Source organism: Cnephaeus nilssonii (assembly GCF_951640355.1).
Source record: "Cnephaeus nilssonii genome assembly, chromosome: X".
NCBI lineage: Eukaryota > Metazoa > Chordata > Mammalia > Chiroptera > Vespertilionidae > Cnephaeus > Cnephaeus nilssonii.
Window position 1 is genome coordinate 87650483 of NC_137071.1, and position 27643 is coordinate 87678125.

Here is a 27643-nt window from a genome sequence, read left to right on the forward strand (position 1 = left end):
GAGTTCCAATTCATAAGGGCAGAGGGGAGAAAGTTTTGACTAGGAAACTTCTAAGTTAGTCTACAAATGTATATCAATGTAATGTTTACTTTAAATAAAGAAGGAAAGAAAACCATGTTTTCCAGTATTCCATAGAAAGTCATTTCATGTTGTCTTCCAAGCAGTCCTGATTTGAAAATACAATGTAAAACTCTCATGAAATCTGTTTAGTTAGTAGATGGTGCTGCCTTTTGCACAGCTCACCCTGCATCACACTGGTATCTACTAACATTCCTGACTAAGTTCATGGTCAGCCTTAGGCACATTCAGCTGCTAGAGGGGGCTACCTGATGAGAGAATCTCTGTGCATGCTTACAGGAGTGAGACCCACTTCCCAACTTGGCCTCCTTGCCTTTCCACCCCTCACCAGCAAGGGAGGGAAAACAACCCAGGGATGCATACTTGTCAAGGGGATCCAGGGAGGAAGGTACATCCCAGATATGCATCTGGAAAACAATTTTGGGTAACCAACATCTCTTTTTTTAAAAATCTGTTAAATGGATAAAGCTCTTGAATTAAGAGGGTTTCCTCATTATCCATCTCATGGCCCTTTCATAAAAGTCTCTTTACCTGTACCACAGACTGTCCCTCCATACAGGTGCCAGAAGGGGCAGGCATTAGACCGAATGTGTCCCTCCCAAATTCATACTTTTAAAGCTAACCCCCAGTGTGGTAATATTTGGAGATGGGACTTTTGGGAGGTGATTAGGTTATGAGGGCTCCCTCACAAATGACATTTGTGTCCTTATAAAAGAGACCCCAGAGAGATCACTTGCCCCTTTCTGTCATGTGAGGTCATATAAAAAAAGAGCCACCTATGAACCAGGAAACAGGTTCAGACCAGACACCGAATCTGCAAGAGCCATAATCTTGGACTCCCCAGCCTCCAGAAATAAATTTCTGTTTTTTACAATCCATCCAGTCTATGGTATTTTGTTATAGCAGCTTGAAAGGACTAACACACCTCATCAACAGCAGGGGAAACTGAAGGGGAAAAGGAGCTCACTTTAGACAGCAAGTCACCAGGAGCCCTAGCTTCTCCCCTACTGCCTGGTATACCCATCTCTTTCACCTCTTGGCCAGTCCTAAGACTTCATTACCTTCAAAATCTAGCTCAGGCCTGACAACCATCTATCTATCCACCCCTGCCCTTCCAACACGACTGCAGACTTCACCCCCTGTCCAAGCCCTGACCCACAACATTTAGCCTAGTCTTTTGCACTTAAGTAGTTGAGCTTGAATCATTAAATCTGGTCTTAAGATAGAAACCACTCAAGGTTAGGGCTGAAGGGAACCTTGGAAATTAGGAGAAACTGAGGCTTTCCTTGGGTTCCAAGGTTATGAAAATATGGCTGCGACCCAAGTTTTCCTATGTGTGCCTATGCCTTCCTGGTTACATCTTGAGTTCTTCAATTTATTTTCTTGGTCTCTTTCCCTTTGCTGCACAGTACCTGCTCTCTGTGACTATGGTGTTGACTCAAGGAGGGATTAACGACCTAAACAACAAAGAGCCCAGATAGAGGCTGTGGTCCCCAGCTCTTTACCATGACTTGATCCCATCTAAGACCTTCCCTGATATTGGTTCGGAAGCTCAAATGATGGCTCCCAGAAATTAGGTCACTTGCTCAAGGTCACTTGGCTAAGAAGTGGCCACAGCAGGAGCCAACTGTAGGTCCTCAGGCCCCAGGGGCAGCGCTACGCCCTGGGCACTGCTCCAGGCACTGTCCAGAGCCCGCAGATCTGGAGGCCGACTGAGCCAGAGACAAGCCCAGATCCCGCCCCCCTCCTCTGCTCAGCGTGACGTTGGTGGAAGCGCGTTATTCCTTTAGGTCTCTAAGCATTGCTAGCATATTTGTGCCTGTGGCTCCCATCTGAAGTGTGAGGGTTGGAAGGAGATAGTGTGGGCGGTTCACACTGGCCTTCTGTACGTAATCCGGGCACGCTTGAGGGTTCCTCGCCACCGTAAGCCAAATCCCCGCAGCTTGTGTGCAACCCTACCGCCTCGCGCACAAGCCCCCACTGTGACACGAGGATGTCTGAACTCAGGGCTCTGGAGTGGTGAAACTGGAGACAGCTTGGCCGGCCGCTGGAGTAAGCCAGGATTAGAAGACTTTCTCCGGAGTGGTGCTCTCTGGTCCTTCTCCGCCCGCCGTGCTCCCACGCCCCTCAGAGTACCCACAGACCCCCGCAGGCAGAGTCCTCGTGGCCGCACCCATCCAGCGGGTGCCCTTCCCCGCCCCCCCCCCCCCCCCCCCGCGGCCGGCCAAGTCCTTCTCCAGATTCCAGCGTTGGGGGAGGAAGAGGTGAAGAGCCTGGGCACGCGGGTCTCCAACCTCCCAGCGCGAGCTGATGAGCACATCTTCACGCGTCCCCCACAGCTGAGCTCGAGCCACAGAACTTTTACATCACCCGCGTTCCGTGACGCTTCTAGAACTGGATACCAAACGCCCTCGGATATCTGTATTCACTACTTTTGTAGGACTCTCGGGAGAAGGCCGGCAGGGGGCCGGAACAGGGGTGAGGGTCTTCCCGGAGACCTTCCTAACCCGTTTCTCTTTGCAGACAGCAGTGGTCAACCCCAGAAGGACGAGACTTGGGCGTCCCAAAAGACCTAGCGGATTGTGCTCCTCGAGGTACCGGCCTTCCCTGGGGCTTAGGGAAGGTGGGGAGAGGGACGCGGGGGGAAGGGGAGGGGTTGAGGAGGGTGTTGAGAGGACCGCTAGCGAATGGATCTGTTTGCTGCCAGGTTTGGAGGTGGGATAGGGTAGTTTGGAGTGAAGAGCCCTAGAGCAAACACTGTTTGTTTTTTTCCCTCTCCCCCCTCGTCCAAAAAGGAACCACATTGCCAGGGGGAAATAAGACTTAGTGTAAACACAAACAACCTCAAAAAGAAGCCAAGAAAAACTAAGCCAAAAAAACCCAAGCGCAACACTCTTACAAAACTGTCTGGTTTTGTAACAATTTCCCTGCCGCTGGCCAATGAGCAGCGTGGCGGCGCGTCACGTGGTGACGTTTTATATAACGCTTTGCTGAGACAAGACAGTTATTAGGCGGCGCGAGGCGGCCGGCATGGAGCTCTTGGAGGCGCGGCAGGGACCTGTGTGCGGCAGCGCGACAGCAGTGGCAGCCCCAATTCCCTCCAGCCACCGCTCCCTGTTCTGGGTCCCCGGCCCCTAGACGCCTCTTCCTGAGTTTGTCCTTCCTTTAATGGATTTATTTCAGGCTGAACAGATGCCGAGCTTGCCCGCTGAGCTCGCGGGCAACAACTTAGAGCTGGCGGAGCCGGCGGCATCAGTGACCCGTGTTGATTCGGGCCATCCGGAGGCGGCTACAGAAGGTCTCTCACCTCTACCGACGCGGGAGCCAGAGCAGCCTCCTCCGGCCTCGACGACCGAGTGCAAAGTCCTGCTCACACAGGCAGACGCCCTGGCGTCCGGGGGGCGCCTCCGGGAAGCCCTCGAGGTATACCGACAGCTGTCGGAGCGGCAGCAGCTGGTGGCTGAGCAACTGCAGCAGCTGGTGCGCTGCCTGGCTGAGAACATCCGGACAGGAGAGGAGCTGGCGCCAGTGCCCGCGGTCGGGGGCAGCGCTGCGAGCTGTGTGGTGGGGGCGGAAGAGGCAGGGGTGGCAACCGCCACCGAGGCCACCGAGTTGTGGGATGGCTTCAAGTGCCGGAAGTGTCATGGGTTTCTGTGGGACCCCGTGTCCTTGTCGTGCGGCCACACCTTTTGTAAAGTGTGCCTGGAACGCGGGCGGGCAGCCGACAGGCGCTGTGCTTTGTGCGGGGTCAAGCTCTCCGCGTTGATGGTGGCCACTGGGCGGGCGCGCGGAGCCCGGCGGGCTGGGCAGCAGGCGCCGCCGCCGCTGCGGGTCAATGTGGTGCTCAGCGGTCTCCTTGGCAAGTTGTTCCCTGCTCGAGCTCGGGCATCGCAACTCCGGCACGAGGGCAACCGGCTGTACCGCGAGCGCCAGGTGGAGGCGGCACTACTCAAGTACAACGAAGCGGTCAAACTAGGTGAGCCCACCGCGATCTCCTGGCAATGAAGGCACAGGGAGGTGGGGGATGGTCCAGGGCCAGGAGTGCTCAGGGGACCACGGGATGGACCGGGACCGGAGTGGGGGAGGGGTTTCTGGAGTTCACTCCTGGACTTTTCCTCTGCCCCTACCAATTTCTCTTTCTTTGTGTCTCTGCCTCTCTGGCTCTGTTGCTCTTCGTCTTTTTCTGTGTGTCCTGTTAGCTCGAGTTTCTGCATCTCCGTTTCTGTTGGTGGCACACTGGCTCTATCTCTCCTTTTGTTTGTCTTTCGCACCTTTGTCACTCCGTTTGTTGCTCAGTGTCAACGACTCTGTTTCTCTTTCTCTCCTTCTCCCTATGTCTCTGCACGCCTGGGCTCCCGCTTACACCTGCCTGCACCTTCCCTGTCGGGAGGGAAACTTTGCACCCTTCCCACCCTCGCACAGGCTCCGCTGGGTTTCCGCCAACCCCAGGTGTTTTCTAGGCACCTGCGTTTGCTGTCCCACCAGCCCGGGCCGCCCTTGCGGCCTGGAGGTGTCCCTTCCGGGGCCGCGGCTCCGGGTGGACTGGGTCCGGCGTGGAATTAGGTCAGGAGAGCACTGGTTGCATAAGGGCCGCGAGCAGCCTTGGCTGGGCGGCCCCTCCTTCGCGCGGGCGGACGGGCGGGCGGGATTGTGTAACGGCTGAGGTAACCAAAGTGGGCCACGCTCGCCTCGGAAACCATCCCGCGAGCATGGGGGGTGGGGGGGTGGGGTGGGGGGAGGGAAGAGCGCTCGTGCCCCGCTGCCCTGTGACTCATTGTCACCGCTTCCTATCACAGGATCCCTGTCTGAAATAGATGCCCCCCTCCCCTTCCAGTCTGCTGCCTGCGTCCTGGCCTGGAAACTGCTCAGGGATCCCAGGGCTGTGGGCTAGCTGAGAAGGGGACATGCCTCTGTCCCGCTTTCTCGTGCTGCCTGGAGATGGATGGGTGGGCTTTGTAGGTTCAAGGACAAGGTGGGCAGCCCCATGCCCGTGGCCCTACTAGGGCTCCAGAGTTCCGGCAGGGAGATGCTTCCCCAACCCTCTCCTCCCCACAGCTGAACCCAGGAAGTGGCCTCTGAGCCACTGGCTGCTGTTGCCCAGTTCGGGCAGGCTGCCAGGAGCTCTGCTGGTGGGACATGGTGTCTGGTGAAGCATGCGGGGAGGAAGGAGGCAGCAGGGCTGGGATGGAGGAGGGGCTGGGCTGGAGTCTCCATGTGTGGAGCCTAAACCATAACTGGCAACAGGTATTGGGAGTAGGGGAGGAACTAGGGTGGACTGGGCAAGACTGGCACCTGAGGGAGATGGGGACTCCCTACACACACACACACACACACACACACACACACACACACACACACCCTGTGCTCACACAAACACACTGAGCTGCCACTGGGCTGGCATGTGCTGCAGAAAAGAAGAGACAGAGAAGACTTTAAACTGTTTCCTAATGTTTTAAGAGCAAGTAATGGGCACCCGCACAAACCCTCAGCACACCCCTGAGGGAAAAACCAACAAAACCTGTTCCCGCAACAGAAGTTGGAGTCTGGTCCCTGGGGAAGAGCAGGGCAATATGAAGGAGACAGGTGGAGGCCACTTAAGCCCAGCTCTCCAAGGGAGGTTCCATTCCTTCCAGCCATCCCAGGAGGGTCAGTTTTTTCTGGGGTTTTTCCTTGCACGGTCAGAGCAGTCAGGGTGAAAATGTCAAGACCACTTCAACCTTCTAGGAGGAAAGGGGCCTCTCCAACAAAGAGTATCTTTGTACTGAAAAATGGCCACGCTCTCTTCCTCATTGTTCTAAATACTGTACCGCCCTTCAGAAAAAAAAAAAGAAACTCCAGATGCAAAGTTTGGACAGTTAACAAGTCTGACTAGCTATCTGTGTGATTTTCAGAAGATGCCTTTCCCTCTTTGGGCTTGATTTTCCTCATCTGAAGAATGGGTTGGTTGAACCAGATGATTTCTAAAGGCCTGCCCAGCCCTGACATCTAGTGATTCAGAGTGTTGGTGAGAGCCAATCTCAATTTATTCTCAGAAGCCTTGTCCAGGTTCATTCACATTTGGCCATCTACACTGAGTGGCCAGATTATTATGATCTCTGAATGCATAATCTGGCCACTCAGTGTATATCCTATATAATAAAAGGCTAATATGCAAATTGTCCCCTCGACCAGGAGTTCGACTAGCAGGTAGGCCGGCCAACTGCCCATGTCCTCTCCCTCTGGCCAGGCTGGCTGGACCCCACCAATGCACAAATTCATGCACCAGGCCTCTAATATATAGTGGCCAGATTATTATGTGTTCAGAGATCATAATAATCTGGCCACTCAGTGTATAATGAGAGGAAGGAGCCTTGCAAATACATTTCCATTTTCTTAGAGAAACTTCATATGTGCTGGGTTTCTACACAGATGTTGCTGTTGCTACCAGAAGACTAACTTGAGCTTGTCTTCCTGGTAGCCATGATGGGGGCCACATCTAGCCAGCTCCCACTCCCCACTTCCTGGCCTGTTTCCTTGTCGGTGATACATCACTCAGAAGCCAGGCTGTCAGTTGCTAGCCCCATATAGCCCCATGCCAGAGTTTTCTCCATGTCAAAGTCACTGAAGCACCCCTGACACCACAGGCCCTCTAAGGATCTGCTTCATAGAGGGGCAAAAATCCCTTCTTTACAGCTGGGGCATCTCAGACCCATAGTGGCTGAAGGGGAATGTGGTTGGCAGGATAACATTAGGGCCAGAAATTGAGCATGACCCTTTGGGTCCCCAGGGGGAAAGTCCTAGAAAACTTGCCATCTGCGCAAGATCCATCCTCATACAGGATTTACATGTTTCTGCTGGGGGCCATTAATGAGGGTTTGTTTTTTTCTCATTTTGGCAGCACCAAATGACCACTTACTTTATAGCAACCGGTCACAAATTTATTTCACCTTGGAGTCGCATGAGGATGCACTGCATGATGCAGAAATAGCATGTAAGCTCCGCCCAATGGGATTTAAGGTGAGTGTGGGATGGGAAGCATGGGAAGGGGTTATGCTATAAAAGGAAATGGCCAGAAGGGCTGCTGCCCTTGGGGGTATGGGGCATTAGAGTTCAAGCAGACCTGGGAGAAGGCTTTGCAAAATTGCGGGTCCCTTGACAAAGGGTTACTTAGGGGTCTTTAAGGGAACTGGATTCTTCCCCAATTTGATTCTCCATTGATGACCTGCATAGCAGCCTGGGCTCTGTGACTCCAGAACATAGACTTGAGAGCCTGACTGCCTGAGTTTATGTCCCAGCTCTTCTACTTTTATCATCTGTGTGACCTTGGACTAATTACTTAGCCTCCCTGTGCCTTATATTCTCATCTATAAAATGGAGATATTCAAAGTTCCTACTTAACAGGGTTTGTCATAGTTGCCTGCACGATAGGGCTGTGCGTAAGGTAATCCTTGGAAATGCTTCAGGCAGTAGTGAATACCTATGAAGTTAGTGAGTGTTAAGAAGAATAGTGTCAGGAGGATGAATAAGAGTGGGATTGAATGCTAAAGTTTTCTTCCAGGCACACTTCAGAAAGGCGCAAGCCTTGGCCACCCTAGGCAAGGTGGAGGAAGCACTAAGAGAGTTTCTATACTGTGTTTCACTGGATGGAAAGAACAGGAGAGCAAGATCTGAATCCCAAAGGGTGAGTTGAGATGACATCAGGTCTAGATGCCCAATGGGTTCCCACCTCACTGTCTTCTCCAGGGAGGCAAGTGAGGGAACTGTCTTCCAGGGCATTTGGGGTCTTGAGTGCATGGCTCCCTTGGTTAAGGGGACAAGAGGGAGACACAAGTTCTAATTGATTGCCCCCAAGTCACCGTCCTCTTGGGGTGTACAATCAGATTGAGCAGTTGCTACATTTCTGTAGGAGCCTATGAGGAATGTTCTTGCTTCTTTCACTCAGGGTCTGGGTTGTCAATGGGGAAAAAACACAAGACAAAAATAAATGCAAACAAGTTAACATGGGGATGGAGGCTCACTGAGGAGATTCTGGCTGTTGACAAGAGGCCAGGGGTGTGGGGCTGCCTGCAGCTGTAGAACTTCACTTTGACCGAGTCACAGCTTCACCAGCCACACGGGGAAGCCAGCTCCTCATAAAGGATGCTGGCCCCCGTCTCACTTGCCATATGTACAACTCCAACTTTCACTTCCTTTGCTAGAAATAAAACACATACACTGTCTCACAAATGTAAGTCAGAGACCATTATAATATAATCCAAACAAGCATTCCAACTCTTGAGTCCCAGGAGAATGTGGTTATTTTTAAAAGCTGCATGAAGTACTGAGAGTATTAGCAAAGGCTTAAGCATCCTCATTCCATGGACTTTGTTGCTTACTCTTCTGCAATGTGCTCTCAGCGTGTCTGGCTAATTGGCCTGAAGTTGGACATTCAGTGGTGGCCTCTGCTCTCACCTTGTGCCCAGCCCCCAATTCACCACCACAACCCAAGTACTTCTGTTGCATTGTGGTTTGGCGGAGCAGTGATGAAGAAAGAGAGCAAGAGACAGGACTGGTTGCTGAAGGCTCCAGAAACGAATGGTTAGAAAAATCAATGAACTAGGGGAAGTGGAGCTCTAGAGGTTCTGCCTCTGACAGATTTCTTTTCTGGGGAGTTGCTTTTCCATGGTTTGGGAAGTGGACAAGGTATTCTTGAGAGAAGCACTGGTGGATCCTCCAAATCTTAAGTGTAGTCCATGGTATGGATAATAATAACAACAACAATAATAGCAGCTAACATTTATTGAGCACATCCTATGCACACCAGGCACTGAACTAGGGCTCTCTGTGGAAGATGTGATTTAATCCCCACAACATCTCTATGGGGGTAGGTGCTGTTATTTATCCCCATGTTACAGATGAGATGGATGAGGATGCTGAGGCTTGGTGACTTTATATTTCAGAGAGGAAAGGAGAGGGAGAGAGAGATAGAAACATCAATGATAAGAGAGAATCATTGATCAGCTGCCTCCTGCACGGCCCCTACTGGGGATTGAGCCCGCAACCCAGGCATGTGGCCTTGACTGGAATTGAACTCAGGACCCTTCAGTCCACAGGCCGACACTCTATCCACTGAGCCAAACCAGCTAGGGCAGGCTTGGTGACTTTCGTGAGGTTGCACAGTTAGTGATTTGTGGAAGATCATTTGAAGCCAACTCTACCTGTTTCCAGAGTCTGCCTTCTAGCCACTTCCTGCTGTCCTAAGGGGACATGCTCAGAGTCTCAGCACTCATTGCTGGGGCTGGGTGGAGTAGCAATGGGACCAATCATTTCTGCAGTGGATGGACAAAGCTGGTTAGAAGAACCTTGACTATGGGGACAGATTGTGCAAAGGTCAACAGAGGCAGGTGTCAGGTCCTAGGATGAGTGGTTTCTTAAAGAGTTTTTTAAAAAGTATTGATTGATTTGAGAGAGAGACATTGATTTGTTTTTCTATTTCTTTATGCATTTGTTGGTTAAATCTTGTATGTGCCCTGACCAGTGATGAAACCTGCAACTTTGGCATATCGGGACAATGTTCTAACCAACTGATCTACCAGACCAGGGCCATGAGTGATTTCTCTACTCCCATTTGTACATTTCACAGGTGGCCTGATTGTATCATCAGTTATGTTGACCTCTTTTTCCAGCTGCTTTTAGAGGGGCTACCTAACTTAATAGGGCAAGAAGTTGTGTTAAGATCTGGAGACTCAAAGAGGCATAAGACACAGTGTTGGTCTCAAGGCCCTTACAACCCTGCATGTGTTACCCAATGTAATATAAATGCCAGACAATAGGAGCCTATGCCCGTAATGAGTGTTCTGGAGTTCTGAAGCTGGGGCAAGAATGTAGGGGCAAATTTCCACTGATTGTGACAAGGACATGGCAGCCACTTAAGAACACTGAGGGCCTGCAGCAGTGCTTACTTACCAGATTGTTCCATTTTCAGATGTGACAAAGATGGTCCAGGTTCACTGGGCATTAGTTACCTTATACACTCACAGACCTCAGATTCTCCCCACACACACACACACTTCTTGACCCATTTGAGCCTTTTGAAGGCTGACAGTGAATTGGGTTTGACTTTCATTTATGTGGAATGATTATTCCCACTGAAAGTTGGCCCCACCATTTGTTTTCTAAAGTCATTGGGAAGGCCTAGAACAAGATCTTAGGTAGTAAAGGGAAGAAGTGAAGAGCTGCTGTTGTTTCTGCCTTGTTTCCTTCCATTTCTCCTTTCTGCCTCCGCTCCATTGCACCATACTCTGCACTTTTACCCTCACATTTTAGTGCTGTTTGGCGGCTATTGAAGAACATCACGCTGTTTGGGGGAGAATGTGAGGGAGATTGCTTCAGAAATGGGTTGGTCCTGATGGGTCACTCAGGAGGGCTTCTGAGAGCCAGCTTTGGCTTCTGTGGAGGAGAGGGCTCTGAAAACTGGCATTTATGACCCTAGGCACTGTGAATGCCTTTCCACCTCATTCTTTTCCCAACTTAGATCTGGGAAGTGGGGTCCCCAGAAATAGAAGGAAAACAGGGATGTCTGAGGACTTTGGGCCTGAACCCAAGGCCTCTCCCTAGGCCCTGGGATGGATAAGTGTGCTAATTCAATTCCTTCTAGTGTGACGAGTATCTGTTGGGCATCTGTCCTGTGCTCTCCAGAAGCTGTTCGTCTGGTTAGAGAGAAAGACTTACGTCTATGGTACAATTTAAGGCTAACACAAGACTGTGTCATGTAAGGTGCTATATTATGGTACAGTGGAGAACATGAAAGGATAAGTGACATCAGGGAGACTGGAGTAGTAGGGGAACGCAGCCCTGCAGCTGAGCCTTGAAGGCCAAGCAGAGTTGGTTATATGAAGAAACATCATGAAGGAACTGGGGGGCGGGACAGGGCGGGGGGAAACAGCGAGGGAGCAAATCAAACTGGAGAGTTTGGTCAGAGTTCCTGTTAGGCTTTCTTGATTAATTAATACCCTGACTGAGCAAGGGGGTGGAGCATCCTTTAGTGGGTGTCCAAACATTGTAGGGGGCTCTGGATGGAAACACTTGAGTGTGTTTTGGAAGCCAGGTGACCTGTCCTGTGTTACATGTTATATACAATATATACACATGTGTATTCACAATCCCTGCTGGCACATTGAGGCAAGAATGTGGGCAGCCAATGATGCAGCCTGCACTAGAACACCCATTGTTGAGTCCAATCCCTTCTGGATCTTCTCACTCAATGGGCTTATGCAGTTGCAAAGGAACCAGCCATACACTGGAACCAGTCTGCCCCAGTACGAGTACTTGAAGTTCCTTGACTTTCTCTCGAAAGTGAAGGTCAGAATGGGGGAGGAGAGGCTGGGAAAGAGGAAGGAAGGTTGGCGTCTGCTTTTTCTAACACTTCAGTGCAGAAGGGATAAAGGCCCAGGGATGATGGGTGGGGAAAGAGGGAGCAAAATGAGCAGGCAGAGGAAAGAAATATCAGAACCTAAAAGACAATTGTAGACTTCTACCCACTGGGGTGTTATGGACATGGCTCTAGGTCCCCCAGCTGATGTTTTTGTCTCCTGCCTTCACCTCTTTGACTCTTTCCTCCTACACAGGCTTTTTAATCCTACTGCAGATATTTCTATGGAAAGATAGCACTGCAGTGATAGCCCTTTAAGTTTGACTAGGGTGACAGAGGCATCTGGAATGCCTTTTCAGAATGCAGATTCCTGGACCATACTTCAGATCTGGGGAGCCAGGCAGGGGAACTTGGAACCTGGACTTTTAATAAGCTCCTGGGTGATTTGGTGAAGCAAGGCCCCCTTCCCTGGTCTGCCCTGGTCTGTCTGGTCCAAGGCTTCATCCCTAGAGTTTTGCCCTGCAACCTTTGCCCTCTACCCTTTTCTCCCCCTCTCCCTTCACCTGAGTACCTGTAGAAACTTAAGTAGTGAAGTCTTCTGTTTTATGTCACAGCTTCTCCTTAGTTTCTTTTCACCATCAGTCCCGGGGGAGTCTCAGGAACATTCTCCCGATATCCTGAAGCTGTTGGCACCTCAGCTTAGATTAAAGGAACAAGTAGAGTCAATGGCTACTGAAGGCGACAGCCATAATCTACCAAAGTTGTCACAGGTAAAACAATTCACCCAGCTCGTTTGTGACGCTTCATTTGGCTGTTTTGTGGGCAAACCTGGGGAGTGAGCCCTACCTCTCTTACTTCGGTTCCTGAGAAATAAGAAATGGACTGGTTATGTTCTTTGCTGGAAGGTTATTTCTTCTTTTTAAAAAAATATTTTTATTGATTTCAGAGAGGAAGGGAGAGGGAGAGAGACAGAAATATCAATGATGAGAGAGAATTACTTATCAGCTGCCTCCTGCACGCCCCACACTGGGGATTGAGCCTGAAACCCGGGCATGTGCCCTGACCCAGAATGGAACTGTGACCTCCTGGTTCACAGGTTGATGCTCAACCACTGAGCCACGCTGGTTGGGCAGAAGGTTATTTCTTAATGATAAAAACTGGATTTCAGGCATGGTCCCAGGGTTTATGATTTGTTACATTCATTTTTCGGTTCTTGGTTAAATCCAGATGAGAGAGATTTGATAGAACTAGAAAGGAATTGGTCAACTTCCACTGGAGCCATTCAATGAGGTGGCTTTATCAGCCTAGGGGTGGAGCCTGGGTTGATAAAGATCCTCCTTTCCTGCTTTTTGTTTGTTCAAGCTGCTGGCCTTTGAGCACCAGCTGAGTTCCTTGTGTAAAGACAACTCCATTTGATCCCCAAGTGGAGGTAATTTCCTGCACCAAGTCTTACACATAAGTAGACTTCCGGTACATATTGGAGGCTGAGAAGAAAGAGGGAAGTGATTTGGGAAGGGTTAAGGTCCTTGGAGGAAGGTATATGTGCCTTTCTTTGAAAACAAGGGAACAGAACCACGGAGAGATGGGTTCCAGATCCTGGCTTTCACATTCGAGGGCAAGTGGGCAGCAGCTGGGGTTCAGAAATCCAGCCCTGAAGGCAGAGTTTAGTGCTGACTGCCTCAGCCCCTTGGGGCTGCAGTCCCCACTGCATTTGTGCCCTGTGTTCTTCCCTGTATGTAAGCCCTGGGATCTCCGTGGCTTCTTAGATTCTCTGGCAGGTGGAAATCCTACATTTCCCTGCTTCTCTCCCTGCTCAGGAGAAGGAATAAAATGCAGGTGTGTCCAAGTAAACAAAGAGGGGGACGTGGAGGCAGAACTGAAAGAGCATCTCCTGAAATCAGAGAACCCCTAATGCAGTGGTCGGCAAACCGCGGCTCGCGAGCCACATGCGGCTCTTTGGCCCCTTGAGTGTGGCTCGGCGTTAGAACCACTTCTTCAAAATAGACTCACCCAGGCCAAAAACCGACTTCTGCGCATGGGCCACGAAGTTTCAATCGCACTGTAAGTGCGCGCCCGCACGTGGTATTTTGTGGAAGAGCCACACTCAAGGGGCCAAAGAGCCGCATGTGGCTTGCAAGCCGCGGTTTGCCGACCACTGCCCTAGTGCATTTCAATAATTGTTTGAGGTCATGATTACATGATTGAGAACACTAACATTGAACTTAAGTGCCTGGAGTGGCTTCTAATTGCTCCTCATTCCAAAAGGAAGAAAAAAGAGCACCCCTGGCTTTCCAGTGAGAGCCAGCTGTGGAACAGGGATGGGGTTTCCACCCAGACTTTGCTTGCAAATCAGTGCACTCCTGTGTAGCCAATGCCTGGGGCTCATGGAAAGTTAAGGACACAGAATCAAATAACTCTGAACTCCCCAGGTTGGATACTGAGAAAGCCCACATCCTTTTTCTCTTCCCCTCATTGTTTTCTCCCAGCTCTATGGCTCTCATTTTTCATCTATCTACCAATGTTTTTGGTAGGGATTGGAGGGGAAACAAGAACATGGCATTTTGACCTGTAGACTATGTGTTTACAATAGAGAGGGATTCTCAAGGTATTGTTGGACATATTTCTAGGTCCATTTTTGAGTATTCCTCTCCTGGACAAACATTCTTTTCTTTTCTTTTTTTTTTAAGCAAAGGCATGGGAACTTATTGCAAGTGTATACAAACTCCCGCCTGGGGAGGGTTCCCAAAATGGGTAACCCTGGACAAACATTCTTTAAAAGACTAGAGACATTATTGATAATTTTGCCAATGATTTTTCCTCTTTTTCAATATTCCCCCCAAAGACTAGTGAAGGGAATAGTTGGACCCTAGTTCATTTGAGCAGCATAACCTATAGCTGGAGCATGAGGTAACTGCAAGTCTGTGACACACCTGTGCGAGAGCCTTCCCAAAAGTCCTTGTGGAGCTGGGCTGTAGAGTGAGAGGAAGCACTGAGTGACAGGATCTACCCTCTCTGCATGCCTTGGTTTCCCTAATGTAGTAACTGGGGAATGATCTGGATAGGAGAGGGGACTGGTGCTACATTTTACATTTCTCCCCTTCACCACTGCCCAAGGAATCTCTCCCCTACATGCCTTTCTGTCCTTGCCTAGGGAAGTCCCCCAACTCTGCCCAAGCTGGGAATGCCTTTGTCACTGATGCTGTGTGGACAGAAGTGGGAAATATGCCTTGTGACTGCCCCTTCCCCATTAATCCATGTGTCCACTCAGGACTGTGAAGTTCTCTCTCTGTCTCCTGTGGTGGGAATATCAGAGGGCAGTATTGATCCCTAGTAGATTCTGACTTTTGGCTCTTTATTCCGCCAGGAAAATGAGGAACTCCCCCATTGTTCTAAACAGGAGGAAGGAGCAGCCAGTGGGGACTGCAACATCCAGATGAATCCTGCGGAAGTAAAGGGGCATGGGCAGCAAGGCACCACGAAAGACCAGGAAGAAGAGGAGGAGAAGGGGTACCCTGCCTCTCCAGAAGCTGCGTCCAGCCAGACTGGTAAAAGCCAGGAAAAGAAAAGGAAACATTTTCAAGTTGAACCCAAAGACCCAGATGTTCCTACTAAAGTCTGTAAGCCAGGTACTGACTCTACCCAGGGCTAAAGGGCCTTGGAGGAGATGCTGGGCTCCCCAGTATAAGAAGGTTACTTGCTGTCCATATGAGGGGTCTTTAGGCTCTGGGTGTGTGGCCCAGCTCTGGAACTTGGCTGTGGCACCTCAGGATTGCTGTGAAGTTTCTGTAAGAGCATGCATAGTTCCTAGCGTACTGCCAGTGCTCAAGAATAATTGTAATGGAAAGCCAAGGCATAAGGTCAAGCACAGTCTCAAGTAATGATATCCAATGCCCTTGATGGTGTCACTTCCTGCCAGGCCAACCGCTCCCTACCCCCATCCCTATTCCAGGAACAGAAGACCAGAGCTGTGCAATCAGGCCACACTCTGCTCATTCCCAGATGTGTTTCTGTAGGCAGGCATCTGAGAAGCAGCAGCTGCAGCCCAATAGCTTTTCCAGAGAGGTGGGCAGTGCCAAGAGTCACTATCAGCTTTGAAGGCCTGGCTCAGTCCATGGAGTTGCCGCTGCTGCTCCTGCTGCATGAGGTGCCTTTTGCATTTGAATGAAGTCCACCGGGCTTCTGGATATTCCCTGACTTGCACTTCTCTTTCTGTGGGGCTTCTGGACATCTCGAGAGTCTACTTCAGGGTATCCCATTCTCAGTGGGTCAGGTGGCCAATAAATCAACCCCCCAGAAGAGGTGAGAGTGGCAGACTGAAAAAAAAATTGTGTGGGGTTTTTTTGTGTGTTTTTTGCCTCACAAGTTCTGTCTGTGAAACCAAGGTTGGTCCAGCTCTGACTTACTGTTTTCTAAATCACAGAACCTCCTGCTGATTTGGGGGACCTGCCTGCTGTCAGTATTCCACTCCCTTCTTTTGACGCAACCGACCTTGAATGTGCCCTATGTATGAGGTATGTGATGTGTGTTGTCACTTACTGCCTGAGGGGTCTCCTTTTCCTCTCTGGTGTGTGGATCTTTCTTCTAGTGACCTACTGCTTCATTGACCAGCACATAAAAACATGGTTCTAGCGAAATGGAAATTACCTTAACACAGCCTGTCACACAGGCTAGCTGGTGTCTCGGGTTTACAGATTGCATTCCTTACATTCCTGACTTGGAAATACTTGGATAGTGGGAAGGAAACTATCTATTCAGAGGTCACAAACTATGGCCCACAGGCTGAATGTCTTGTGTTTGGTCCTCACGGGATTTTTGTTATTTAAATTTGAATGTCTTGAGACAGGACACACACTTTCCAGTTGGTCATGGTCCCTCCGCTGCTCACTGTCTTACATTAGCCTGCATTTCACATTTGCATCACTTTCCTGGCCTTTGTAGGTATCTAGGTTTGAGACTCTGGGACTAATGTCAACTACTGGATCAAGATCTCAAAACTCAAGGGCTAATGTCAGTGCCATAGGTCTAGTCTATGGAAGCAAAGTAGAGGACCTGCCTAGTATTTGTTTTGTGCCATGAATAGGATTAGTAGTGGGTCTATACTACTTGGCCAAGCATCTTTCCTTCACCCAGTGCTTATTATCCCTACTTTCTCAGATCTCTGGAGAGGCAAATCATCCACATGCTTCCTCCCAAACCCCACACAAAAAAGGAAGCTGCTACAATCATAGTCTGTGTGGAAAAAAAGACTTTACTTTATTTTATTTATTTATTTATTTATTTATTTATTTATCCTCACTCCAGGATATTTATCCATTGATTTTTTTTGAATTCACTTTTTTTAAAATAAATCTTTATTGTTCAGATTATTACAGGTGTTCCTCTGTTTTTTTCCCCCATAGCTCCCCTCCACCTGATTCACCACCCCACCCCATGCCCTTACCCTCCCTACTGTCCTCATCCATAGGTGTAAGATTTTTGTCTAATCTCTTCCCGTACCCCTCACACCTCCTTCCCCCTGAGAATTGTCAGTCCACTCCCTTTCTATGGTCCTGATTCTATTATATTCATCAGTCCATTCTGTTCATCAGATTTTTTATTCACTTGATTTTTAGATTCACTTGTTGGTAGGTATGTATTTGTTGTCATTTTGTTGTTCATAATTTTTATCTTTACCTTTTTCTTCTTCTTCCTCTTCTTAAAGAATACCCTTCAACATTTCATATAATCCTGGTTTGGTGGTGATGAACACTTTTAGCTTTTTCTTGTCTGTGAAGCTCTTTATCTGACCTTCAATTCTGAATGATAGCTTTGCTGGGTAGAGTAATCTTGGTTGTAGGTTCTTACTATTCATCACTTTGTATATTTCTTGCCACTCCCATCTGGCCTGCATAGTTTCTATTGAGAAATCAGCTGACAGTCGTATGGGTACTCCCTTGTAGGTAACTAACTGTTTTTCTCTTGCTGCTTTCAAGATTCTCTCTTTGTCTTTTGCCCTTGGCATTTTAATTATGATGTGTCTTGGTGTGGTCCTCTTTGGATTCCTCTTGTTTGGGGTTCTATGCACTTCCTGGACTTGTAAGTCTATTTCTTTCACCAGGTAGGGAAAGTTTTCTGTCATTATTTCTTCTAATAGGTGTTCAGTATCTTGCTCTCTCTCTTCTTCTGGCACCCCAATAATTCGGATGTTGGTACGCTTAAAGTTGTCCCAGAGGCTCCTTACACTATCTTCATATTTTTGGATTCTTTTTTCTTTTTGTTTTTCTGGTTGGGTGCTTTTTGTTTCCTCATATTTCAGATCTTTGGTTTGATTCTTGGCGTCCTTTGATCTACAGTTGAATTTCTGTATATTCTTTATTTCAGACAGTGTATGCTTAATTTCTGACTGGTCCTTTTCCATTTTTTTTTTGGCATTCTCATTAAGGTCCTTGAAGTTCTCACTAAGCTCCTCAGAGATCTCATCAAGTTTCTCAGCTGTTTTTAGAAGATTCTTGAGTAACCTTATAAATGTGGTTTTGAACTCTATGTCCAGTAGTTTGCTTTCCTCCATTTCTTTCATTTGTGACATGTTTCTTTGTCTCCGCATTTTGCTGCTTCCGTGTTTATGGAGTGGTTTTCTGTGGTAGGTGACCTATAGGGCCCAGTGGTTCAGCCTCCCCTATCACCTGAGGTGGACACTCTTGGTGCACCCCTTTGTGGGCTGAGCAAAGTCTTTGTGTAGTTAAGCCTTGATTGCTGTTGGTATCACTGGGAGGAATTGACCTCCAGGCCAATTGGCTGTGAGGACCCGCTGTGTCTATAATGGAAGAACTGCTGTGCTGGAGACACGCTTATGGGGCTGGACTTGTTTCAGTGGGGCTTTGGTGCTCACTGAGTCTGCCTCTTGAATGTGTCACTTATGGATGTGAGTAGTTGAAATCTGGTGTCGTCTCACACTGACCACTAGATACGCTAGCTTTTGGATTTCCAATGGAGTGCAGGTCAGCTACTGTCTGAGGCCACCCAGCAGGAGCTATAGTGAGAACTACAGTTTTCTCCTCTTTGCTTGGGGTTTGGAGGTTTTGGAGCTGTCTGACCAGAGCTGCAGTTTGTTAGGTTAAGCTGTGATAGGGCAGGCCATTTATATGCAAAAGCTGCTGCGTGGAGCTTGGGTGGGTTTGTAGATTGTGTGGGGCGGGGTCTCAGGGAGTCACTAGGCTAGGGCGTGGCAAACAGCGATTGCTGCCAGTCAGCCGTCTCTGTATCTCCGAGTTTCCCCATCCCCGCATCTCATGCCCCAGCGTAGTAAACAATGATTGCTGTGAATACCTCTGCAAGAGAGCCACCCTCACTTTCTGACCTGATGGCAGACAGTCCAGCTTCTCCCCGTAGGAGTTTGAGTCCCCAGCGTCTCCCCAGAAACTGGAGTTCAGAGTAATCTGGAGCTAGTCTCCCTTTGGGTTGAAAAAAGCAGCGCACCCATTCGCCCGTTGCCAGCCCGATTTGCATGCCTCCGTACCTCAGCTTTTCAGCGCTTGTGCACGTCTCAGTGCTCTTTTCTCTTTCCTTCTAGTTGTAGAACTTCCACTCAGCCAGCTTTCCCATGGTTCTGGGTGATAGACGTTTTGTCTTTTAGTTGTAGTTTTGAAATTGTTGTGCTGAGGCAGCAATTTAGGTGTTTACCTATGCTGCCATCTTGGTTTCCCTCTCCATTGATTTTTAGAGAGAGTGGAAGAGAGAGGGAAAGACACACAGAAATATTGTTGTGAGAGAGACATATTGATTGGTTGCCTCCTGCATGACCCCTGACCATGGCCTGGGCTGGGGAGGAGCCTGCAACTGAGGTATGTGTCCTTGATCAGAATTGAACCTGGGACCCTTCAGTCCGCAGGTTGATGCTCTATCCACTGAGCAAAACCGGCTAGGGGGAAAAATTACTTTTATTTGTTTCATTTCACAGCTGTGACTTTGTAGCTAAGAGGAGAAACTCCAAAGTCAGATGGTCTGGATTTGAACCCTTGCTCTGCCACTTGCTGCCTGTTTGACCTGGAGCAAGTGACTTTCTTTGACATTGTTTTCTCATCAGTAAAATAAAGAACAGTAGTCTTTACCCTATGGGATAGTTATGATTGAGAAAATCTACTTAAACACTTAGAATAGTGACTGACGTATAAGTACCTAATAAATGTTAATTATTTTTTCTCCTAGACCATGAGGAGGTTTTTTTTTTTTTTAGTCCTATCAGTTTAATAACAATAAAAACCCCAAAAATGGAAAACAGGGGGTAGGGAAGAGGACCCTAAGCGAGCCACCATTCACCTGGGTTGAGGACCCTTACTTCTTCTGGGATGTGCTCAGCTTCTGCATGCCTCTGGTCTTGTCCAGCAGGCCAGAGATGAAGGCCTCAGTGGGTTTGTAACAGTCAACCAGCAGCTCCTTGACCCTGGCAGCCTGGGTGTCATCACTCTTCATGTCCTTCATCCACATAAATCTCTAGCCCCAGGATATCTTCCTGGAAGTCCTAGAGGCGAGTGAGCTGTTCCAGGATCCAGTCCTCCTGGTTGGGGCGCTTCCATAACTCCTTGCGGTTGTACTTGATTGTGACCTTCCCTTGGCGCCTCACTGGGCCATCATCCTCTGGCTGCCACGGGCCCTCACCTGCAGTACCAGGGGTGCTCTGAAAGTAGATGCGAAGACCCTGGGCCACCACCTCCCAGACCGGGAGCTGGGGCAACCACTGTTTGCCCTGGTGGCTGCCTTGGCCACTGTGCATGTCAAGCTTCCCCCCGCCCCCGGCCCCACCACCACCTCTGGGTTGCCTGCTGGGTTGCTGAGGGCCCTTGGCTTGGGTTGGGGGAAGGTGTCTGGAGTCAGCTGCACCATGCGGAGCCCCAGGGCCTGGCTTATCTATGTATACATTCTAGTAGATCTATGAATTCCCTAGCATTGTATGTAGAAGTGTGTGTGTGTGTGTGTGTGTGTGTGTGTGTGTGTGTGTTTGTGTGTTTCCAGGACAAGTTCCACAGCTCTCAGTAGATTCTCAAATGTGTCTTTCTTTCAAAAGATCATTAAAAGGAGGCTAAGATATTTGCACAAAAGTTGTTTAGATGGCTGAGCCAAGAAAAGATATGTCAAGAAAAATCTTTTGGTACGTCACATGGTGGGATCCAGCCAGCAGAGGATTTTCAAAGGTTGTCTTGCCCTTTACAAGCACATACGCTTTCCATGTCAATCCCATGCATTTGTATTCGGAATGACTTTTCTTGTCATCTGAATAAAATTACTAAGGCAGCCATTACCTTTCTTTCTCTTAAAACATGTACCTTTCTTTCTCTGGAAAAAAAATAGAGTTGGCAGATTTGCTCATAAGCTCATGCAGACCTGATAACGAACAGTTCAACAGATGGAACATGAAACACTTGAGGAAAGCCTTCCATACACTGTCAAGAGTTTGTTTGCTTTTACCACCTTCTCTCCTCCTCAACAAGGTGGCAGGTGGGCCATGCCAGAGCCAAAGAGATAGAGAAACTCTGCTTTCCTGAAGAGAAATGGGCCTCTACAGGTAATACCACGGCGGCTCTAAGCCTGTGATGTGAGCTGTGGACTTTCACTTGTCTAACGTTGAGAGATTTGATTCAGTTTGCTCAGAAAGCCCAGCTCCTCAGTGTACTTATCACTCCTCCCAACATCCAGGGGATGCAAAATCAAACACACAGACTCACCCTGTTTGTGTTTTCCCTGAGGTTGAAGTTCTTTTGTTCCCTTTCCTCTGCTTTCTCCCTTTCATCTTGTTTGTCCCTGATCTCGACAGGGGGCTTCAGAGAAGGGTTAGAAATCTGGTCCAAGAAATAAACAAACACCAAGAGGATAAGACCCCTTTTAGTTTGCTTGCTCTGACTTTAAAAGCCTTTATTTTTCTTATCCTGCCCCTCTGTTCTAAGTAAGACTTCAAAACAAAAAGCCATCTTTGCCTGGAGTAGCTATTGTATAGGCCGGGAAGTTATAGGGAGACGCTCGCTGCTTTATGGCAAAAGAAAAGCTGCCAAGTCCAGAGGGCACTTCTGATTTCAAGGCTCGTAAAACTGTAGCCCTTGGTCAGAAGCATGTAGTTCCTCTTCCAACAAGGTTTGTCTCAAAGTCAGAAATCAGATGTTGATAAGGGCTATTTAATATACAAGCTTTAGCTTGAGTTATTGTAGGTTTTTAAAATATATATATTTTTATTGATTTCAGGGAGGAAGGGAGAAAGAGAGAGAGATAGAAACATCAATGATGAGAGAGAATCATGGATCAGCTGCCTCTTGCACTGGGAAATCTCACTGGGGATTTAGCGTGCAACCCAGGCATATGCCATGATGGGAATCAAACCGTGACCTCCTGGTTCATAGGTCAACGCTCAACCACTGAGCCACACCGACCGGGTAAGTTATTGTAGTCTTAAGAAAGTTCCTGTTTTCACTTCTCTTTAGTGTTTTTCTTCTTTTTATTGTTAGGATTATTATTAGGTTCTATTATGACCCTCATGTGTCTTTGGGGTACAGTTATTTTTAAAAAGTCTGACAGGCATAAACTAGACATTTGTATCTCTTATATGAGTTTCTAGAATGAACTCCAGTCCTGTGGTGCTACATTGACAGAAGACAAATTCGAGTGCAAATTTATCTATTCCGATTCTAGGGAGAAAATGAGGAGCAGTTTGTAAATTTCATGGGAAGGGGTGGAAAGAGTGAATGGAACAATAATTGGCAGCTGCATTCATGAGGAACTTTTCAGGCTCCAAGTCTCCCTTGCTGGATTGGGGGAGCTCTGCTGATGGAGGTTTCTTCCTAATTCCAACATTTCAGACAGAACTCTGCCCCTCAATTTTTAGTAACTGAAAATCCTTCCTTGAGATTTGCCTGATATGGATATTCTAGCCTTTGGGGCCACCTCTGGGGCTGCTGTGCAGAAGCACCTTTGGGGTGACAAGATATTTTGAGATGTGGAGCAAGAATGTTTGATGTTTGAACCAGTTACCTAATGGCCTAGTGACCTCTTTATCAATTGAAACATAAAGCTTTATATTTAACCTAGATTTAACTGCTCAACTACCTGGGTGTTAGGGAGCCAGTTTATTCTATTCTATTCTATTCTATTCTATTCTATTCTATTCTATTCTATTCTATTCTATTCTGTTTTAGTTTTTCTCTCCCTTTCTCTATCTCGCTCCTCCTTCTCGGGTTCTTCTTTGCTCTCAAGTTGATAGCAACAAAAGAACACAATACAAGGATGTAACTGGTTGGAAAAGATATATATTTTCAGATAAGCCAAACATTTTATCCAGGCTGAAATCTAACTGAAAACATTTATTATTACTATTGCTTAATCCCTCATATGACAATGTAAAATGCTTTTTTGTGAAAAAATCTGGCCCTACTCTGATTTATAAATGTCTCCCTGAAGTGTTTTCTGAAATCATTACCAAAAGTGGTAAATAGCCCTGGCTGGTGTGGCTCAGATAATTGGCTCATCATCCCATACACTGAAAGGTCTCGGGTTAGATTCCTGGTCAGGGCACATACCCAGATTGCAGGTTCAATCCCTGGTCCGGGATTGTTCAGGAGGCAACTGATCAATGTTTCACACTCACACTAATGTTTCTCTCTCTCTCTCTCTCTCTCTCTCTCTCTCTCTCTCTCTCTCTCTCTCTCCCTCCATTCTCTCTCTCTAAAATCAGTAAGAGTATGTCCTGGGGTGAGGACTTTTTAAAAAGTGATAAATAAAAGGGAAAGGAATCCAAGTATATCTCTATATCTAGCTCTATCTACCTAGCTAGCTAGCTAGCTAGCATCTACAGTTCTCTATTTTTCTCTTTCTCTCTCCCACCCCTCCCATGAGGGGAGAAGAGAGGAAGAGAGACAGAGAGGGAGAGAGAAGTGTGTGTGTGAATGTGTGCTTCTACAAGTACACAGATGATTTCTGTTCTAGGTATAGAGGTACACACAGTTGTGGCCATGTCATATAGTGGAAAAAAAACACGGGCTTGGAAATCAGATGTGACTTCACATCCAAGCCCCAGTTAGCTGTTTGACCATAGATAAGCTGTTTAACCTGTCTGGTTCTTAATTTCTTCACTAGTAAAATGAAGCTAATCATATTTACCACCTATTAATATATAAACTTAATTTATGTGGAAAACAGTATTACACACACTAGAATAGCAAGAGAAATATATTCCATCTGTTCCTAATCACATTACTCAGTTAGCTTTTGTAGAAGAGTCACCCTGAATATTGAAGTGAATTGAGTTTTGAAAGGTGATATATTCTAATCATTTGAACCTTGAATTATTTCAAATCAATAATTATGCATCATCTGTGGCAGCATTTTTGTTTGTGACCACTTAGATTAGAGGTGTTTTAAACATATCTCTTACAAAGAGTTGCTGTATTCTTTTGTGTCTGTTTTACTCATCTGCTCATTAGATGTCAGTATTAATTGCAATTTTTTAAAATATATTTTTTATTGTTGATAGGATTATAGGTATCTCCCATTGCCCCCCTTATTGCAATTAATTGACCAGCTATATCATTGTTATTTCATGTGGATTACGTTGTTAAATGAACTAAAGGCCCACTTTTGAAGTTATCTGTAAAAATAGTTCTGCAGAAGCAGATTCATAAATCATCTTCATCATTAGCGTTATTGAATAAGTAGAGGCCTGGTGTATGAAAATTCATGCACTGGAGGGGGGTCCCTCAGCCTGGCCTTCCCCCTCTCACAGTCCGGGAGCCCTCAGGGGTGGGAGGTGACCTGGCGATCAGGGGAAGGCGATGACCCCATCACACCTCTGCTGCTGCCACTGCTGGCAGCACAAGCCTGGGCCGGCCCTGGTTACCTGCTCCTCGGATGGCCCTGGGCGGCTGGGCAGCTGCCATCCGAGGCTTGCCTGTGCTTTGGGCTGGCCCTGGAGGGCTGAAAGGATTGGGGGACCCTGGAGGCAGGCACACAGAGTGGCCGGACCCACCTAGGGGCAGGCGCAGCCATGCGCCTGTCACCCCAGCGGGGCTGAGGGGACTGGGTGCCACCATCTTGTGGCTGTGGGCACCACCATCTTTGAGGGCGTGGTAGTCAATGAGCATATTCCCTCCTTATTGGCTGTGGGCACTGCCATCTTTGTGAGGGTGTTGAGGTCAATTAGCATATTCCCTCTTTATTAGATAGGATGTACAAAAAGCATTTGGCTTCATGAGACTCACATTACTGAGGAAATGAGAAATCTGGTTTAGCTCTTCTAGTAGTTAGAATTCAGCATGGTTCCCCAATCAGCCTGCAAATCACACTTTCGAAAAACATTTTAATTGTGAAATGTACACAGTGGAAAAGTACATAAAAATATAAATGCATTCTCTTTTTATTATTGTTTAAAGTATTACACATAGTAGTACATATATCTCCTTTTTCCCCCCATTGACCTTCCCCCAGCCTCCCCTACCCTGTCGCATGCCCTCATCCCACCCCCCCCCCCAATGTCTTGTGTCCATTGGTTGTGCTTATATGCGTGCATACAAGTCCTTCAGTTGATGTCTTTCCCCCCCTCCCCAACTCTCCTCAGCCTCCCTGCTGTAATTTGACAGTCTGTTTGGTGCTTTACTGCCTCTGTATCTATCTTTTTATTCATCAGGTTATAATGTTCTTTATTTTCCATAAATGAGTGAGATCATGTGGTATTTTTCTTTCATTGCCTGGCTTAGTTCACTTAACATAATGCTCTATAGGTTAAATGTATTCTCTTAATAAAATATTGTAAAGATGATACTCATGCAACCCCTCTCAGTTCAGGAAATAAAACAGTGTCAGAACCACAGATGCCACTTCCAAATCACAACTTCCTCCTCCTGAAACCACTATCTTAACTCATCTCTTCTTTTAAAAAAGAAAATAATTTTACTACTATGTATGCATCTCTAAACAGTATAATTTAGTTTTGCCTGTTTTTCAAAAAACCTTTATATAAATGGAATTATTCAAAATATATTCTTTTGTTCTGGCTTCTTTACCTCAGTATTAAGAATTATCCATGTTACTGCAGGTAGGTAGAGCTTGTTCATTTTCATTAGTGTACATATAGTGTCCCATTGTATGAATCTCTCACAATTTCTTTAAAAAAAGTTTAAAGGAAAAAAAGAAAAGAAAAAAAATCCCTAGCCAGTTTGGCTCAGTGGAAAGAGTGTTGGCCTGCAGACTGAAGGGTCCTGGGTTTGATTCTGGTTAAGGGCACGTACCTGCTCCGCCCCTGCCTGGGCCCTGCTTGGGGCACGTGCAGGAGGCATCCAATTGATGTGTTTCTCTCACATTGATGTTTCTCTCTGTCTTTCCCTCTTTCTTCCACTTGCTCTAAAAATCAATGGGAAAATATCCTCAGGTGAGTATTTTTTAAAAAATCAAATCTCTGCCACTCCCCTTGACCTGCTGAATGACAAACTTTACCCTGTGAGGCTTCGGCATGTCTATATTTTTAAAGCTCCACAGGTGACATTGACAATGAGGTCTTGGGACTAATACAGAAGATACAACTCAGCAGAGATTAGTAGGAGTGTGTAATACAGTGATTCTCAACTCTAGTTGCACATTAAAACCACCTGAAGATCTTTAAAAAGTCTTGATCAGGGGTCCTCAAACTTTTTAAACAGGGGGCCAGTTCACTGTCCCTCAGACCGTTGGAGGGCCAGACTATAGTTTAAAAAAAAAACTATGAACAAATTCCTATGCACACTGCACATATCTTATTTTGAAGTAAAAAAACAAAACAGCAAAAACACCCGCATGTGGCCCGCGGGCCGTAGTTTGAGGACGCCTGGTTGATGCTTGGCCCTTACCCTGAACCAACTGATCTGAATCTCTGCAGGTGTAGTGCAGGCATCTGTAGTTTTTTAAAGTCCCCCAGGTAATGGGCGGTGTGGGGAGGAGCAGGAGGGAGAGTTTAGAAAGGGGCATGAGGAGATGTTTGAGAGTAATGGGTATATTCACAATTTTATTGTGGAAATGTTTTCATATGCATGTACAGATGTTACAACTTATCAGACTGTACACTTTAAGTGTGTGCAATTCATTGCATGTCAATTATACCTCAGTAAAGCTGTTTAAAGAAAAAGCTCCCCAGGTGATTCTCATGTACAGAAACGATTGAGAATCACTGTTCTAATAGAAAGAGCACACAACTGGAAGTAGAAGTTGGAGAGCCTTTCATCTGCCAAACAGTTGGCTCTGTACATGTAGATAAGCGACTGAATCCCTCCTAGATCTGTTTCATTCTGGTTTAATTTTTTTTCTCAAGTACTTGAAAAATAGTGGTTATACTATATTGAAACCCAGGGTTAGAGATTTTGTTCATTAAAAAGACGTGTCATTATTAAATGCACAATGAAATGTTACTTGAGCACTTCTGCATAATTGTTAGAAAAGAAGATATTATATAGATAAAATTTGCCTTAATTTATTTTTTCTTTACATAGGGTTTAACTTTTTAGTGCGTTTGATCTTTTTTAGTGCTGAATTTGCTTATGCTAGTGATAGATTTTTTAAATTGCAGTAATTGGTATCTAACTTAAGAGAAACATGTTCTGTTCTACTTGAATAATCAGTAATTGTTTTAGAGTTGGTAGGTTGTTGATATTATTTTCTGACCAGGTAGCTGATGCACTTCCCAGCCATGCCCACACGAGGAGGCTGTGCAGCTGGCCGCCTCTTTCTCTCTACTGACATACTTGTAAGGTCAAAATAGTCTGGTCAGGATCTTTCTGTTCTTTTTGTCCTCTTGGTGAGTGGGAGCCCCACTTCTGAACCATCATTTTCAGCTGCCCCAGCCCAGTGGTTCTGCTGAGGTGAGCCTTTCTTTAAGCAAAGTAAATTCATGAATCTCTCAATGTACAAAATAGCTTTTAAAAAGACCACCAGCCCTGGCCGGTGAGCTTAGTTGGTTGAGCATCATCCCATGCACCCAGAGGTCGCTGCGTTTGATTCTGGTCAGGGCACATGCCCAGGTTTCGGGCTTGACTGACCCCCAGTAGGGGCTGTGCAGAAGGCAACCGATCAGTGGTTCTCCATCATCAATGTTCCTCTCTCCCTCTCCCTTCCTCTCTCTAAAATAAAAAATAAAAAAAACACATATTTGAAATTTTCTTTTAAAAAAGAGCCCCCCAAAACAATTAAAATAGGACTTAATTGAAGTGTATGTGCATGCATATGCATATATGTATATATGCTTGTATCTATCAGTAA

General features: G+C 47.1%; 1 protein-coding gene across 3 annotated transcripts in view; it reads left to right on the forward strand.

Annotated features, from left to right (window-relative positions):
* Positions 1–3107: 3107 nt before the first annotated feature.
* Positions 3108–27643, forward strand: part of LONRF3 (LON peptidase N-terminal domain and ring finger 3) — a 40696-nt gene continuing 16160 nt past the window's right edge. Inside the window, exons 1-6 of one of the 3 annotated variants that reach the window (XM_079764479.1) lie at positions 3108–4054; positions 6956–7074; positions 7616–7738; positions 12022–12177; positions 14772–15033; positions 15828–15918. In XM_079764479.1, the coding sequence (XP_079620605.1) occupies positions 3247–4054; positions 6956–7074; positions 7616–7738; positions 12022–12177; positions 14772–15033; positions 15828–15918 (1559 nt within the window). In that variant the 5' untranslated portion in view covers positions 3108–3246. The remainder of the gene's footprint in view (positions 4055–6955; positions 7075–7615; positions 7739–12021; positions 12178–14771; positions 15034–15827; positions 15919–27643) is intronic. The other 2 variants (XM_079764477.1, XM_079764478.1) reach the window with 2 other exon arrangements.